The sequence below is a fragment of the Gobio gobio genome (genome assembly GCF_949357685.1).
Source record: "Gobio gobio genome assembly, chromosome: 12".
Lineage (NCBI taxonomy): Eukaryota > Metazoa > Chordata > Actinopteri > Cypriniformes > Gobionidae > Gobio > Gobio gobio.
The window spans coordinates 53,987,056-54,005,882 of NC_137105.1; the positions used below are offsets into that span (position 1 = coordinate 53,987,056).

Sequence of the window (18,827 nt, forward strand, 5' to 3'; positions counted from 1 at the left end):
GGCTCGGCTACGCGGTTCAGTTCGCACAGGCTCCTCCCCACTCCGGGGAGTCCGTTACACCATGGTGGGGCCCAATGCCCCTGTCATGCGTCTCAGAGACTCTCACCCCGTGGTCAAACCTCAGCTTTCTACGGGCAGGTGTGCCCTTAGAACGAGTTTCCAGGCATGTTGTTGTGTCAACAGATGCCTCCACCACGGGCTGGGGTGCCATGTGCAATGGACATGCTGCCGCGGGCTCCTGGACAGGACCCCAGCGCCTCCTGCATGTTAATTGCCTCGTAATGCTGGCAGTACGGTTCGCCCTGCCGACAGCCCCTCCCAGGCCAATTCCTCTGAGGAAGGACCTCCTTTCTCAGAGACGGGGCACCCTCTGGCACCCGCGTCCTGATCTACCTCCGATAGTGGCTACCATCACTTCCGCTAGGGCAGAGTCTACACGGCATGCCTATGCGTTGAAGTGGAACCTCTTCGTCACCTGGTGTTCTTCCCACCAAGAAGACCCCTGGAAATGCCCGATCGGGTCAGTGCTCTCGTTTCTCCAAGAAGGGTTGGAATGAAGTCTATCTCCTTCCACCCTCAAGGTTTATGTGGCCGCTATATCAGCCTACCAGGACCTTGTTGAGAACAAACAGGTAAGCAAGCACGACCTGGTCATCAGGTTCCTGAGGGGAGCCAAGAGACTACATCCTACTCGCTCTCCCCTCGTACCCTCTTGGGAACTCGCAGTAGTCTTAGATGCTCTGCAGAGGGCTCCCTTTGAGCCTTTGCGCTCAGTAGATCTTAAGTTCCTGTCTATGAAGACCGCTTTGGCCTCCATCAAAAGGGTAGGGGACCTGCAGGCATTTTCGTTTGACGATATGTGCCCAAGGTTCCTACCACCCCATTTAGAGATCAGGTGGTGAACCTGCAAGCGCTGCCTTTGGAGGAGGCAGACCCAGCCTTGGCACTGCTCTGTCCAGTATGCGTTTATTAGAAAGCTAGACTAGGAATCGAGAGCAGAGGTGAAATGCAAAGGAATATTCTGTGTGTGTTTATTAATGTTGTGGGATAGTTCACACACAAAATACAATTCTGTCCTCATTTACTCATCATGTCATTGCAAACCCATAATACTTTTGTTCATCTTTAAAACATAAATTAATATATTTTTAATGAAACATATTTCTGTGCCTCCAGTGACTGTCCAGGTCCAACCAAGAATATGGTAAACAGAAACTCAAATGTGCCTGCATGATGGGCAAGAACCAATGATGTTTGTTCTGCCGTGTCATGTGAGCATATTTGAGCTTCTGTTTACCATATTTAAAGCACTCTTTGTTCTTCATATAAAGTAACATGCCTCTTCAGAAGACTGATTAAACTAGGGTTAGTTTCGTTAATGACTAATGACTTTTTTTCATGACTAAGACGAGACAATGACGAGACGAAACCAACATCATTAAATGACAACTGTGACTATATCAACATGAAATATCACTGATGAAAAAAGACGAGACTAAAATGTAGTTACAAAATAAAAACTCTTTGTTTTTGTTGAATAAATATAGGACAAATATATTACAGTGTTTTTAAGAAGCTTCTACGAGCTTTCATGCTTGCGGTTGCCAGATGTCAAGATTGTAAATCTCTCAAGCAGAGCTTTTCTCTGAAGAGGACACATTTTCTGACCAGTGTTTTACTTCATATTTGGAATCTGACAACCATGTCCATGTGCTCTCTCTACACTGTGGATGATCTGAAAATACCAAAACACAAGTAAGCTGGAGTTCAGCGATCTCCATTTGAGATATTCTGCTTAAATGAAAGTGTCATTCAGTCTGTGTTCCTTCACGAGCCGCTTGTGCGACTAAATCTGCTACCTAAACAAGTTGTGTCGCTGTCAATGGAGGGACAGAGAGCTCTCAGATTTCATCAAGAAGATCTTCATTTGTGCTCTGAAGATGAACGAAGGTATTACGGGTTTGAAACGACATGAGGGCGAGTGAATAATGACAGAGCTGTAATGTGTGTGTGTGTGTGTGTACTCACCCTTTAAGTGCTTGTGAGAGAGATGTGTGTTCAGCTGATGGTCTCAGCTCATTCACTCAGAGAGGAGCAGAGAGGGCGAATGCTCCACCTGTAAAGTGAACACACTGCCTCAAGTTATCACTTCACTGTTATTAGAAGATGAGCATGAGATATCTTTAGTTTGGCTACTTCAGACTGAACTCGACTCATATAAGCCACAAGAAAACAAGAAAATATAACAATTATTCTGAATAAACCAAGGCTCAATGGAGTATTCAAACTTCTTTTTGGAGTAAAGGCTCACACAGAATATTTCCTTTAACTGGTGATGGTGATTTATGAATATGTCACACATCAGACCGTGGTGTATAAACATCACTTGCTTCTCAGGGAAGGTTCATGAACTCCTGTGAGTTCTTATGTGTGGATCATGAAGAGAGCATCTTCTCTTTTGAAGAAGTCATTAGGATTCATTCATTAATATAAAGTTCTGACAGAGCTACTAGTTATGGGCAGTTTTATTTCCACTGCTAGTTATCAATAATGCATCATTAATCTACATCTAAGAGGAATGAGATTGTTTCTAATAACCCAATCATAATGTGTGGCATTGCGTTTGAGCTGAAGCTGAAGAATGAACACTGGGAAACTGAGTAAACCAAACCCAACGCATCAAATATGAGATTAATCAACATATTACATGTAGGGGTGACCCAAATAGTTGAAGATTCGATAGGAAGAGCCTGATTCCACTACCAATCTCTCAGTTGAATCTTCGCAGAGGTGTTATGAAACGAAGAACATGCCATTTTGGCTGTATGGGGTGCTCAATAGCCCCTTTCACACACAGTCTTTACTGGTAAATGATCTTTGACCGTTGAGCCACGTCTCGCAGCTTCAACACTCGAGACCCAGCCTTCTTCTCCATTCATCAGCGCTGCGGCTCTGCAGTTTGATACTATTATACCCGTCTTGTGTTTTTAAGAGCAAACACACGTTCTGTTTGATCATTCCTTATGCCTTTCACAAAACGTCATATGTTATCAAATTGAACAGATAGTGAAACTAAAGCTCTTCTTCTCATGCGGGCGAATGAAGTGCGGCGCAGTGTTTAAAAAATGTACCGTATTTTAGTGCTGATGTGTGAACGGTCTCTTACCGGTAAAAAGTCAGAACGGCCGTTGCTAATTTCCCGGGATTGCTGTGTGAAAGCGGCTAATCTGATTACACACACTGGTTTATACACATACAACTTATTTCGTTTTTAGTTGTTTAATTTCTATTTATTAGAAAGGTATATTCTCTTCTAATTTAATTCTGTAAATTAATATTTGATAGTTTTTCGGAGCATTGGTGTTGCGCTACTGAGAGTATGCTAGCACAGGCCGATTTAATTTGCAGATCTGCAGTTTGGCCTTTTTGCAGTTATTCATTTGTTATTTTTGTAGATTTATTTATCTAAAATGTTTTTCTACATTTTCTTCTATATCTTTGTGTGATGTTCTGTACATAGTGGCTTTAAAATGTTATGAGGACTCGTTTGAATGTTTATAACTAATGAATATTGTTATAAAGTGTGTTAATATTTGAATATCTCAACTAATGCTCTAAACTATAGAATGCCTCCAGTTTTATAATAATAACTATAGTCATAACTCTTTAATAAGAGTAGAGATATAATGAATATACAATCTAGTGAACTCTCTAGAGTTATTTTTCTAGTTAACTGTCGAGTTTATTGTCATTGAATGGCTTTCCGGAGGTAAATGTAATGTTGCGTGACATATTGTTCTAAAGCTTGACGTCTTTCTGCGGTTGAAACACTGATGGATGATCACATGACACAGGATTGATGTCAGTCAGTTGTTCTGTGTCTTCTGATGTTCATTCATGTTTATTTGCTGCTGTAACTCGTAGTGAAGAGGAAGAGATGCCGCTTGAACTGAGGCGCTACAACAATCTTTCAAATTAAAAAAATACAAGTCTTTAAATAAATAAAATATAAAATGTGAAAAGTGTTTTTGTATTTACTGTTTATTTGGGTTTTGTATGTGTTTTAATAGCATTAATAAACCCAACCCTAAGGACATACAATTCATCCCACCTTGGACCTAGGCTGACCTAACCCTAATGTTCTAACATTTACAGTGAAACATTCCCACACACACACACACACACACACACACACACACACACACACACACACACACACACACACACACACACACACACACACACACACACACACTCGTCTAGTGTCTGTTGTTCTAGATGTTTCTTTCTTCTTGTGTTCAGGCGCCTGTGATCTCACACTGGATCCAAACACACACACACACATTCACACATGTTTGTTTTTGTAAAATGTGAGGACATTCCATAGGCGTAACGGTTTTTATTCCGTACAAACCGTTTTTTCTTCATACCAATGTCATTATACACACTTGTGTCCTGATATTTCACAAAAACATGCCCACACTCTCTCTCTCTCACACACACACACACACACACACTCGTCTAGTGACTGTTGTTCTAGATGTTTCTCTCTTCTTGTGTTCAGGGGCCTGTGATCTCACACTGGATCCAAACACACTCACACACACACACACACACACACTCGTCTAGTGACTGTTGTTCTAGATGTTTCTCTCTTCTTGTGTTCAGGGGCCTGTGATCTCACACTGGATCCAAACACAGCACACACTCGTCTCATTCTGTCTGAGGGGAACAGGAAGATGAAGCGTGCGAGAGAGCATCAGCCGTATCCTGATCATCCAGAGAGATTTGATGGATATCCTCAGGTTCTGTGTGGAGAGAGTCTGACTGAACGCTGTTACTGGGAGGCTGAATGGAGCGGAGATGCTGATATATCAGTGACATATAAAGGAATCAGCAGGAAAGGAGAGAGTAAAGACTGTTTGTTTGGAGCCAATGACAAATCCTGGAGTCTGTTCTGCTCTGGTAACAGATTCTCTGTCTGGCACAATAATAACAGGACTGATATCCCTGACATCAGTTCATCCTCTAAGAGAGCAGGAGTGTGTGTGGACGTGTCGGCCGGCACTCTGTCCTTCTACAGCGTCTCTGACACACACACACTCACACACTTATACACATTCAACACCACATTCACTGAAACCCTCTGTGCTGGATTTTGGGTTTATTCTTCAGTGTCTCTGTGTCAGATTAAACACACACACTTGTAAATTCTCTTTCTAACGTCCACATACACACACACTCATCAAATCTCACATAATTCGTTTTATTAATTTGTGTTTTTCATTATTATGTTGAAGTTATGAATCTAGATCAGACACACTCACACACACTCTCACACACTCACTCACTCTCTCACACACACACACACTCTCACTCTCTCTCTCACACACACACACACACACACACACACACTGCTCTGAATCTCTAATAAGGTTGTAATAATATTGATATATTATCAGATTGCTTTAATATGTATATTGTAAACTGATCATGAGATGTAATAAAGGACTGATTGATTTAATCATGAAGTGGTTTATGAATGATTGATGTGAACTGATGACAGTATGAATAATCATGAATGTGATGAGATCAGCAGAATGAATTCTCTCAGAATCACTGAGTCTCTCTTTATTTATTTATTTATGTATTTACTGTCGGCTGTGAGGTCTGTCCTGCTCTTTCATGTGAAGCTGGAAATCTCAAAACAGTTTCTGTGATGATCCGGAGAGCATCAGTGTCATTTTCAGAGTGTCTTTAACGCCAAACGGGAAACTCATGAATATTCATGTAAGCTCCGCCCAGCGCCAGCCAGAGCCATAGAGAGGGCGGAGCCACAGAGTAAACGTGACGCATTATTGTGTCGGACTCTGATTGGCTGTTGAGCCACATGAAGGCTAATGATTGGCTAAGCGATACATTTCAAAACATGTCGTTGTTACAGTGATACAGTTAGCAGAGCGGGGCTAGTTAACGGAAATATTAGCAATTAAAATTAGGGATGCACCGAAATGAAAATTCTTGGCCGAAACCGAAAAAGAAGAACCCAAGGCCGAAAACCGAAACACCGAAGGAAATTATGCCAATTATTAGTACCATTGCATTTATGGCTATGACTGTGTACTAACTTTACTAAAATCAAGGCATTGCAATTGCATAAATTAATATTAAAGTTTCAAAGAATAAATCAATTACAAATTTTGCCAATATTTATAGCACATTGCAACAATGCACAGTACAAAATAAAGTTCAAGCTAAAATGTTTAACTTGACCCCACTCATTTGTACATTAAATAATAATGTACAGGCCTACAGAAAGGTTTTAAAATTAAATGTTCTCTCATAAAAACAAAGTGCATTTAGGTCTAGTGCTTCCTGCTTCCTGCTTCGCTACTGTTCGGACGCTCTTGCTTACTGCTCCGCGCTTTGCTCTATCGCTTCTATATTTTACAACTTCAGCAAATCAGCACAGTGCTCAAACGACAAAGCTTGACTCCAATGATAAAATTAGAAACTCTGGTGACTGAATTCCTAAACAAAAAGCGGAATATTTCAACCGACCAGCCTCCCACTACCTCCAGCTTACATTCCGGAGAAGGGAAAACACAGCTGCCTACATTCAAAAGGATAAGAAAATGCCTCTTCTAGAATCTACTTGCTGCACAAACTGCCACAGACTTTTACAAAGGATTGCAGTTCTTGAAACAAAGTTATTTGCGGAACCATCCATCCAGACGAATCACACAGCAGAGCTTCATCATGATCGCCCTCTGCACACTGCCGGTGAGTCCCATAAATGTAGTGCTACTCAACAGGTAGAGAAACAAGTAACTGATCAACACACTAATCGATGGCACAAACAGGGAGCAAGACCCAAAGGCACTCGAGACATCAGATTGTCACGAGCATCACATATTGCCGCAGTAGCATGCTCTACCCCAGACACAAGGATTGCAAACACTAGTTTTCTACCACCAAATATACATCTTGAAAACAGATTTGAAGTGCTAATGAATGTGGGTGAGGAATCCCCAAACGTGATGAATATGACCGAACACAGATTGAATCAGCCCGCAGCTAACACTGCTAACAGGCGCTCAAGGTCAAGCAGACAGCGGCCCTCAGCTCAGAGCGCAGCCGAGCCCAGGACTCTGATAGTGGGCGACTCAACAATCAGAAACATTAGCAGCAGGGATACAACTACATGCTGCCTTCCACAAGCAACAGTTTCTGATGTAAACAGGGAACTTAAGAACATTCTGATGAAACATAAGACTGCAAATCGACTCATCATTCATGTGGGAAAGAACGATATTCAGAAAGAGGAGTCAGAACTCCTAAAGAGGGATTTCAATGAACTTTTTGAAACACTTAGAAAACTGAAAGTTCAGCCGTTCATCAGTGGACCACTTCCAGCAAGAGGAACAAATAGGTTCTCACGGCTACTTGGGCTTAATACATGGCTGCAAAAAACCTGCAACATGAAGGGAGTGAACTTTATCGACAACTTTAATCTCTTCTGGAGTCAGAGACAACTGTTTACATCAAATGGCCTCCACCCAAACAAACTCGGTGCAAGAGTGCTAAAGGACAATATTTATTTTTCCCTTCATCATCCTTCAGCTGTGTGTGCTAACCCACTCAACCTGGATGGCACACACACACCAGTAAAGTACGATCACAGAACTTCATTTCAGCATCTGAATGGACATGCGGTTGATACACCCCACAAGGACAATGATAACACCACGCAGCCACAACAACCACTTCTCATGGACACACTCCCAGCTGAGCCCCACCCTCAGAGCTCACCACAGATGCACTGTGACGGTGACATCTCAGCCCATACTGTGGAGTCTGTGGAGGCACTGGTAAAAATGGGGACCTTCAGGGGTGAGACTGGTGAACTTTTACAACTTATATGTGATATAAGCAATAAGCTGGAAGAAATGTCACTCCTTCAACCGGACGATAACATATTGCAGCTTCCGGAAACACCAGAGAAACAGCCCCCCTCACCAAACATGTTACTCCGCTCTACAGCATCCCCGCTTCTGAGCTTCACAGAGAAAATGGATTTTGTTTATACTGGAAACAGACAATCACACTCGATCACTGCGAGCCCCCAGATATCAACCAAAAGGCGTCAAGCCCCACAACCACCAAAGACTGTAGGCCCAGCTCGCTCTGCCCCTCCTCCTGTGAGATTTCTTCGGTCACAATGCCATGGCACACACCCTCCTCCATCTGCACCAAAAACAACTGATACCAGCTCTCAGTGACATGTACTGGGTCCTCGCAACGTCAACAGCAATCTTATCAAATGTTTACAAAACATGCGTGAATCCAGTGTGCCTGCTTCTTTCTCTATTTCTGTTCTGTTACGTGATAGAAAATCCAAGGCTTTCTCAGGCCGTATGGCAAACCCATCTAATCTCCTGCCTGTTACTTGTCAAACTAAGATTACTGTGGGGGGGAAAAATTAAATTAATACTGTTAAGTTAGCACTTTGAAACATCTGTTCACTTAAAAACAAATCATTTCTAGTCAACGACTTAATATCCACAAATAACCTAGATTTTTTGCTTCTAAATGAAACGTGGCTAGAAGACAGCTGCAGTGCAACAGTCCTCAATGAAACAGCCCCTCCTAACTTTACTTTTTTGAGTGTCTGCAGACCAGTCAGAAGGGGTGGGGGGGTCGCAGCTCTATTCAAAGATGTCTATCAATGTAAGCAAGTATCATTTGGTGACTATTTGTCTCTAGAATATCTGGGCATTGTGCTAAAAGGTGCACCACGCATCCTGCTTATCATTATTTATAGGCCTCCGAAATATTCTCCGGCCTTTATTGATGACTTTACAGAGCTGTTATCAGCAATCTCATCTGAGTATGACTGTTTTGCTATTGCTGGGGATTTTAACATTCACATTGACAATGCTGAATCCAGTACAACAAAAGATCTCATGACTGTTCTTAACACTTTTGATTTGACACAACATGTTCACGGACCCACACATGATCGTGGACACACTCTAGATTTACTTGTCAGTAGGGGTCTAAATATTTCATCAATAGTTATTAAGGATGTAGCACTGTCTGATAATTTCTGTATTTTCTTTGATATATCAATCTCTCCTGCCATTGAAACTAGATCTGTCTCTATCAAAAAGAGATGCTTAAATGAGAACACTAGTGTGCTGTTTATGAAGGCTATATCTCTAACACCAAGCATATCTGCAGACTCTGTTGATTTTCTCCTTGACTCTTTTAACTCAAAAGTTAAGGGTGTAATTGATGATATTGCTCCTGTAAAAGCCAGGAAAAAGAGGGGCAAACAAAAAGCACCCTGTTGCACACTCAACAGCAGTGCAATTAATGAAAAGACAATGCAGGAAATCGGAACGCATGTGGCGAAAGACAAAACTTGTAGTCCATTATAAGATCTATAAAGACAGTCTTCGTGCTTTCAATGTGGAACTAGGCAAAGCTAGACAGACCTTCTTTTCAAATATTATAAACAGAAACATAAACAACACACGCACTCTTTTTGCTACTGTAGAGAGACTAACAAACCCCCCGAGTCACATTCCCAGTGAAATGCTCTCAGACAGCAAATGTAGTGAGTTTGCTTCCTTCTTCTCCGAGAAAATCATTAATATCAGAAATGCGATCAGCACATCCTTGAGTTTCTCTGGGGTGAATCAGATCAGACCACAGCCTCAGAAAGTTACTATGACTGATTTCGAAGCAATTGATGGTAAAATTTTAGAAGAAACAGTACAGCACCTTAAAACATCAACCTGCGCCCTTGACACACTCCCCACTTCTTTTTTCAAAAGTGTGTTTAACTGTTTAGAAGCAGATCTCCTAGAAGTGGTAAACGCCTCACTTCTTTCTGGGACTTTTCCAAACTCCCTAAAAACCGCAGTAGTTAAGCCTCTCCTGAAAAAGAGAAATCTGGATAACTCCATATTGAGCAACTACAGACCAATCTCAAATCTCCCCTTCATAGGCAAGATCATTGAAAAAGTTGTTTTCAGTCAGCTGAACAAATTCTTGAACTCAAACGGATACTTTGACAATTTCAATCTGGTTTCCGACCGCATCACAGCACAGAGACAGCGCTCATAAAGATTATAAATAATATTCGCCTCAATACAGATACAGGCAAAACATCAATTTTGGTACTACTGGACCTCAGTGCTGCATTCGACACTGTTGACCACAAAATACTTCTTGACAGGCTAGAAAATTGGGTTGGGCTTTCTGGAATGGTCCTCAAATGGTTCAGGTCATACTTAGAAGGGAGAGGTTATTATGTGAGTATAGGTGACCATAAGTCTGAGTGGACATCCATGACATGCGGAGTCCCACAAGGGTCAATTCTTGCACCACTACTATTCAACCTGTATATGCTGCCACTCAGGCAAATAATGAAAAATAACAAAATGGCTTACCACAGCTATGCTGACGACACCCAGATCTACTTAGCCCTATCACCTAATGACTACAGCCCCATTGACTCTCTGTGTAAATGCATTGATGAAGTTAACAGTTGGATGTGCCAAAACTTTCTTCAGTTAAACAAAGACAAAACTGAAATTACTACATTTGGAAACAAATATGAAATTCTCAAGGTGAATGCATATCTTGAGGCTAAAGGCCTGAAATCAAAAAAGCAAGTCAGGAATCTTGGTGTGATTTTGGAGTCAGACCTGAGTTTCAATAGTCATGTCAAAGCAATAACTAAATCCGCTTACTATCATCTCAAAAATATATCAAGAATTAGATGCTTTGTTTCCAGGCAAGACTTAGAGAAACTCGTTCATGCTTTTATTACCAGCAGGGTGGACTATTGTAATGGTCTCCTCACCGGCCTTCCCAAAAAGACCATTAGACAGCTGCAGCTCATACAGAAAGCTGCTGCCAGGATCCTGAGCAGAACCAGAAAATATGACCATATCACACCAGTCCTCAGATCTTTACACTGGCTTCCAGTTACATTTAGGATCGATTTTAAAGTGATATTACTTGTATATAAATCACTCAATGACCTAGGACCTCAATACATTGCAGATATGCTGATTAAATACAAACCCAACAGATCACTCAGATCATCAGGATCAAGTCAATTAGAAATACCAAGGGTTCACTCAAAGCCAGGAGAGTCTGCTTTTAGCTATTATGCCAGCCGTAGCTGGAACCAGCTTCCTGAACAGATCAGATGGGCTCCAACAGTAGCCACTTTCAAATCCAGACTCAAAACACATCTGTTCAGCTGTGCATTTACTGAATGAGCACTGTGCCACTGTACGTGCTTTGTCCGAACTGCTTGCATTTTAATTTATATGCTTAAATTTAACCCTGTTTTTATTTTTATTTTTAATTATACTCTTTATTTTTATCTTTCAATATTTTCTTTATTTTTTATTTCTTTTAATTCCTATTATAACTGTAATATTTTTATTTCATTTCTGTGTAAAGCACTTTGAATTGCCACTGTGTATGAAATGTGCTATACAAATAAACTTGCCTTGCCTTGCCTTGCCTTGCCTTACACCGATCAGGCGTAACATTATGACCGGTGAAGTGAATAACACTGATGATCTCTTCATCACTGCAGGGCGTTTGAGCTGAGCGTGCGCAGCTATGCTGGAGATGACCCATTAGACCCCTGGGATAAGTAAGAACATCTTTAATGTCTTTATTATAGCTGTGATGAAATGATCCCCTCTCTGTCTGTCACTCATGGCTGGTGTGTGGCAGGTTTGTTCAGTTTCTGGAGAGCAAGCTGTCAGTGGAGGAGAGGAAGGGTTTGTCTGTGGTGCTGGAGCGCATCGTTCAGACCTTCCTTCAAGATGAGCGGTACCACAACGACCCGCGATACGTCGCTCACTGCGTCAGATGTGTAGGTGCACTCTTGCTCTCTCACACACACTCTTCTGAAGGCAGGATCTGGCTCTGTGAGATGAACACACACCTGCCTCTCTCTGTCCAGGCCAATTTCTACAGCGATCCGATGGAGGTGTACAGCCATCTTCATGACTGAGAATAATATCAGCACAGCAATATCAATATCAGCACAGCATCAGTCTGATTATACTGGACTGAGAATAATATCAGCACAGCAATATCAATATTGTCACAATCAGAAGAGAGCAGAAAAAGGTAAGTCAAAATAACAAGTCTTTATTGCAGAATGAGAGAAGCAGAGCAGGGATTCAAATATGTGAGAGTAAAAGCAGAAGAACTACGTGTCACGGTTCATGAATCAGCTGTCTCATTTCTGTTATGTGTGTGTGTGTCTGTGTGTGGGTGTGGTTACTCATTGTGTTCGTTATTGTCGCCAGCTGTGTTCAATCCCCGTTTCCTTTATATGTTCAGTAATTCCCATCTCATGTTGTCAGATCGTTGTGGCTTCCCCGGTGTCGTGTCATGTCCTGGTTCCCGTGTCTGCTCTCATCTCCTCGTGTGTGGATCTCGTTCTTCGTGGACCCGCTTCTTGTGTCTTTCACGCTGTCTGGATTGTTTATTGTTCCTGGTTCCTGAGCATGCCGATCACCACGCACCTTCACCGGGTTGCCCACTGAAGTCCCTGCGTCATCTCCAGTTCTGAGTGTTTGTGTCACCGACCTGTGTTACATTCATCTTCGTCATTAAACCATCTTTTACTTGCATTTGTATCCGTCTCTGTTTCACCACAGAACGATCTGACCAATTATGGATGCAGCAAGTGAGATCACTTTGAGTGACTTCCTCACGCATAGCGTCACAAGAATGGATCAACAAGGAGTGGAAATCGCTAACACAGGTCTGGCGGTTCAAGCACTCGTGACGCAGGTGTCCGAGCTCACCCAACAGCTACAACTTCTTCATGTTCCCACTGCGCCGCCCACAAAGCCCACTCAGCCCTCCCCGCCTCTACAAGAGAATCAGCCGGAACCTCGTCTGCCCACGCCTGAGAAATATTCAGGTGAGCCCGAGTATTGTAGGGCTTTTCTCACAGCATGTTCAATGCACTTTGCGTTGCAGCCACGGACCTTTTGCACGGAACAGTCTAAAGTGGCGTTCGTGTTGACACTTCTGTCTGGGAGGGCGGCTCTCTGGGGAACGGCGGTGTGGGAGAACCAAGACGTCTGCTGCGCCTCGTTCCTGGCACTCTCCACGGAGATGAGAAGAGTTTTTGATCGAGTGGTAGCGGGTAAGGAGGCGGCCAGATTACTCGCTGATCTACGTCAAGGTAATGGCTCGGTGTCGGATTACTCCATCCAGTTCCGCACCCTGGCCGCAGAGTGCCATTGGAACGAGGAGGCGCAGTGGGACATGTTCCTGCATGGGTTGGCTGACCGCGTTCAAAAGGAGATTTACATCCTGGACCTTCCCAAAACCCTGGATGGCCTGGTGGAGCTGGCGCTGAGGGTTGATGCCCGTCTAAATCGTGTGACCGCTCATGTACAGCAGAGTCGACTCCAGTACCACACTGAGAATCCACGGGCCAGCGGTGGGAGCGCGGTCAGCCCAGCCTCAGATCATGAACCCATGATCTGGGTTCATCTGGGTTATATTTTTATTTTTATCTTATTTCCTATTTTTATCTTTTACTTGATTTATTTATAATTCTACTTATGTTAATACTTTTTATTCTAATTTTATTCTATTTCTATTTTAATTTCTTGTAACTGTTATTTGCACTGTCCACGGAGCGGACCTGTTTACATTTCACTGCCAGTTGTATATTGTGTATATAACTGTGTATGTGACAAATAAAACTCTTGAATCTTGAATCTTGAATCTTGAATCTTGAATCCATGCAGGTGGGGAGAGCTCGGCTTTCCCGGGAGGAGAGGGAGAGGCGGAGATCCCAAGGACTCTGTCTCTACTGTGGCAGGCCTGGCCACTTTCTCTTTTCCTGTCCGGTAAAAGAGCAAGCCCGGTAGTAAGTATGAGGCTACTATCGGGTGGGATCTCCACCGAGAAGACCTCATCACCATCATCAACCCTCCTCCCGGTAAGACTGAAGTGGGCAGCCTCCATGCACCGCACTCAAGCACTGCTGGATTCGGGAGCTGAGGGTAATTTTATGGACTTTGGACTTGCACTCAGACTCCAGATTCCCATCACTTCTCTCACTCACAAGATTTCCGTCAACGCACTCAATGGACAAGAACTTCCTAGAATCTCCCACTCTACTGAACCTCTCACACTCATTACTTCTGGCAACCACACGGAAATCATTTCCTTTTTACTCATGGACTCACCACTAGCACCAGTGGTTTTAGGGCACCCGTGGCTCACTCAACACAACCCCCGTATCGACTGGCACAATCATTCCATTTCTGCTTGGAGTAACCGTTGTCATGAGTCATGTTTGTTGTCTGCTTGTTCGTCTGTGTCTGGTTCTGTGTTTCAGAGTGAGGCAGCAGATTTGTCTAACGTGCCCGCGGAGTACCTCGACCTGAAGGAAGTGTTCAGTAAGTCTCGCGCTGCTTCTCTTCCTCCGCATCGTTCCTATGACTGTGCGATAGATCTACTGCCAGGTAAATCTCCGCCTAAGGGCAAACTTTACTCTCTTTCTGTTCCCGAGAGGGAGGCCATGGAGAAATATATTTCTGATTCTCTAGCCTCTGGGTTCATCCAGCCTTCCTCTTCTCCTGCGGGGGCGGGGTTCTTTTTCGTTGGGAAGAAGGATGGCTCTCTGCGACCTTGTATTGATTACCGAGAGCTGAACAACATCACGGTAAAGAATTCTTATCCTTTGCCATTGATGTCTTCAGCTTTCGAGAGGTTGCAGGGAGCATCCATTTTCACGAAACTGGACTTACGTAATGCATATCATTTGGTTCGCATCAGGAAGGGGGATGAATGGAAAACCGCTTTTAGTACCCCTAGGGGGCACTTTGAATATTTGGTTATGCCTTTTGGGCTTTCCAACTCCCCAGCGGTTTTCCAAGCTCTCGTTAATGACGTGTTGAGAGACATGGTCGATCAGTTCATATATGTTTACCTGGATGACATATTGATTTTTTCTTCGTCTCTCCAGGAACACGTTCAACACGTCAGACGAGTGCTCCAGAGACTGTTAGAGAATGGGCTTTTTGTCAAGGCGGAGAAATGCACGTTTCATGCACAGTCTGTTCCTTTCCTAGGGTACATCATCTCTTCTGAGGGAGTGCGCATGGATCCTGACAAGGTTAAGGCTGTGGTAGATTGGCCAAGTCCTGATTCCCGTAAGGCCCTACAGCGGTTTCTGGGGTTTGCCAATTTTTACCGGCGTTTCATTCGCAATTTCAGCCAACTAGTCGCGCCTCTGACTGCCTTGACCTCCCCCCGAACGACGTTCAGGTGGTCGAACACTGCCGAGGCAGTGTTCGCCAACCTCAAAGGTCGCTTCGTTTCGGCTCCCATCCTTGTCACCCCTGATTCCACACGTCAGTTCGTGGTGGAGGTCGACGCGTCAGAGGTGGGAGTAGGAGCAGTGCTTTCACAACGCGCTTCCTCAGACGACAAGATGCATCCCTGCGCGTTTTTTTCTCATCGACTATCGCCTGCTGAACGCAATTATGACATTGGTAACAGAGAGTTGTTGGCAGTCAAGTTAGCGTTGGAGGAGTGGCGTCATTGGTTAGAGGGCTCTGGGGTACCCTTTATCGTTTGGACCGATCACAAGAACCTTGAATATATTAGATCTGCTAAAAGACTCAACTCCAGGCAGGCTCGGTGGGCACTTTTTTTCGGACGTTTTGACTTTGTTCTCTCGTACCGCCCGGGTTCCAAAAACATCAAACCTGACTCTTTATCTCGTATTTTTGATCCATCCGAACGCCCGGTGACTCCCGAGTGCATTTTACCTGAGAAAGTAGTTATCTCCACACTCGAATGGGAGGTCGAGTCGAAGGTCAAGACGGCTTTAGAAGGGGTAACGCCTCCGCCCGGTTGTCCACCGAATCGTTTGTTTGTTCCGGAGGGGTTACGGTCCGACGTTATTCGGTGGGGTCATTGCTCCAACGTGGCTTGTCATCCGGGAGTGACTCGCACCAGTTATTTAGTTAAGCAACGATTCTGGTGGCCGTTAATGGCTCGCGACATTCATGATTTTGTTTTGGCTTGTTCTGTATGTGCCACTGGTAAGACATCTAATCGACCTCCGGATGGGTTACTTCAACCGCTGTCTGTCCCTTCGAGACCCTGGTCCCACATCGCGCTAGATTTTGTCACCGCCCTCCCGCCCTCCAAGGGCATGACGGTTGTTTTAACCGTAGTGGACCGGTTTTCGTAGGCGGCACATTTCATCCCCTTGCCCAAATTACCTTCAGCCAAGGAGACAGCGGTCGCGGTCATTGATCATGTCTTTCGGTTAAATGGCCTCCAGACAGACGTGGTCTCTGACAGGGGTTCCCAATTTGTGTCCAAGTTTTGGCAGGAGTTCTGGAAATTATTGGGGGCCATGGTTAGTCTGTCTTCGGGTTATCATCCCCAGACCAATGGTCAGTCTGAGCGAGCCAACCAGGATCTTGAGAGAATGTTGCGATGTTTGGTAGCCAAGAATCCTTCGTCCTGGAGCCAACAACTTTCTATGGTGGAGTACGCCCATAACTCGTTACCAGTGTCATCTACGGGCCTCTCTCCGTTTAAGTGTAGTTTAGGGTACCAGCCACCAATTTTTCCGAGTCTGGAATCCGAAGTCGCGGTCCCCTCTGCTCACGCTTTCGTCCAGAGGTGTCGCCGCACTTGGACTATAGCCCGTGAGACTCTACTCCAAGCGGGGGGGCGCATGTAGGCCAAGGCCGATCGCCACCGGTCAAAGCCTCCCGTATACGTCGTGGGTCAAAAAGTGTGGCTTTCTACCAGAAATATTCCTCTCCGTTCCGTTTCTAACAAGTTAGCTCCCAAATTTATCGGCCCGTTTCCTGTCACCAAGATTATTAGTCCGGTGACAGTCCGACTCAAACTCCCTCCAGCGTACAGGAGAATTCACCCCGCCTTTCATGTGTCTAAAGTCAAGCCCGTGTTTTATTCTCACATTAATCCGCCAGCCCCGGTCCAACCCCCCCCCGCCGCGACTCGTAGATGGGGAACATACTTATTCGGTACGTCGTATTCTGGACTCGAGACGGAGAGGACGCGGATTTCAGTACTTGGTGGACTGGGAGGGTTACGGTCCGGAGGAGAGAAGTTGGGTTCCTGCTAGAGACATCTTGGATCACTCCCTTATCGATGATTACAATCGACAGGTAAGGTTGTCTGAGAACGCCAGGTGGCGTTCCTAGGGGAGGGGGTACTGTCACGGTTCATGAATCAGCTGTCTCATTTCTGTTATGTGTGTGTGTGTCTGTGTGTGGGTGTGGTTACTCATTGTGTTCGTTATTGTCGCCAGCTGTGTTCAATCCCCGTTTCCTTTATATGTTCAGTAATTCCCATCTCATGTTATCAGATCGTTGTGGCTTCCCCGGTGTCGTGTCGTGTCCTGGTTCCCGTGTCTGCTCTCATCTCCTCGTGTGTGGATCTCGTTCTTCGTGGACCCGCTTCGTGTGTCTTTCACGCTGTCTGGATTGTTTATTGTTCCTGGTTCCTGAGCACGCCGATCACCACGCACCTTCACCGGGTTGCCCACTGAAGTCCCTGCGTCATCTCCAGTTCTGAGTGTTTGTGCCACCGACCTGTGTTACATTCATCTTCGTCATTAAACCATCTTTTACTTGCATTTGTATCCTTCTCTGTTTCACCACAGTAAATGATCATCTTTGACCGTTGAGCCACGTCTCGCAGCTTCAACAATCGAGACCCAGCCTTCTTCTCCATTCATCAGCGCTGCGGCTCTGCAGATTGATACTATTATACCCGTCTTGTGTTTTTAAGAGCAAACACGCGTTCTGTTTGATCATTCCTTATGCCTTTCACAAGACGTCATATGTTGTCAAATTGAACAGATAGTGAAACTAAAGCACTTCTTCTCATGCGGGCGAATGAAGAGCGGCGCAGCGTTTAAAGAATTTACCGTATTTTGGTGCTGATGTGTGAACGGTCTCTTACCGGTAAAAAGTCAGAACGCTGTTGCTAATTTCCCGGGATTGCTGTGTGAAAGCGGCTAATCTGATTACACACACCGGTTTATACACACACGACTTATTGCGTTTTTCATTTGTATTTATTAGAAAGGTATATTCTGTTCTAATTTAATTCTGTAAATTGTTATTTGATAGTTTTTCAGAGCATCAGTGTTGAGCTACTGAGAGTGTGCTAGCACAGGCCGATTTAATTTGCAGATCTGCAGTTTGTCCTTTCTGCTGTTATTCATTTATTATTTTAGGTTTATTTATCCAAAATGTTTTTCTACATTTTCTTCTATATCTTTGTGTGATGTTCTGTACATCGTGGCTTTAAAATGTTATGAGGACTCGTTTGAACGTTTATAACTAATGAATATTGTTATAAAGTGTGTTAATATTTGAATATCTCAACTAATGCTCTAAACTATAGAGAAGCCTCCAGTTTATAATAATAACTATAGTCATAACTCTTTAAAGGTCCTGTTCTTCGTGATCCCATTTTTCAAACTTTAGTTAGTGTGTAATGTTGCTGTTAGAGCATAAATAATACCTGCAAAATTATAAAGCTCAAAGTTCAATGCCAAGCGAGATATTTTATTTGACAGAAGTTCCCTCTCAAAGCCTACAGCGAACGGCCGGTTTGTTCTACATCCCTGTACTTCCTGCTTTAATGACGTCAGTAGAACAGTTTGTCGACTAACCTCCGCCCACAAGAGTACGCGAAAAGGGGGCGTGGTCTTGTTGCTCCCTCGTGGAGAAGAGAAAGTGTTGCGTTCG

General features: G+C 44.0%; 1 protein-coding gene across 1 annotated transcript in view; it reads left to right on the forward strand.

Annotated features, from left to right (window-relative positions):
• The window catches only part of LOC307134790 (uncharacterized protein), a gene marked incomplete at both ends in the record, with an annotated part of 134,755 nt that extends 122,162 nt beyond the window's left edge, over positions 1–12,593 (forward strand). Inside the window, 4 exons of the mRNA XM_079830787.1 lie at positions 4,669–5,206; positions 11,627–11,686; positions 11,770–11,911; positions 12,411–12,593. Coding sequence (XP_079686913.1) covers positions 4,669–5,206; positions 11,627–11,686; positions 11,770–11,911; positions 12,411–12,593 — 923 coding nt within the window. The remainder of the gene's footprint in view (positions 1–4,668; positions 5,207–11,626; positions 11,687–11,769; positions 11,912–12,410) is intronic.
• Positions 12,594–18,827: the final 6,234 nt, after the last annotated feature.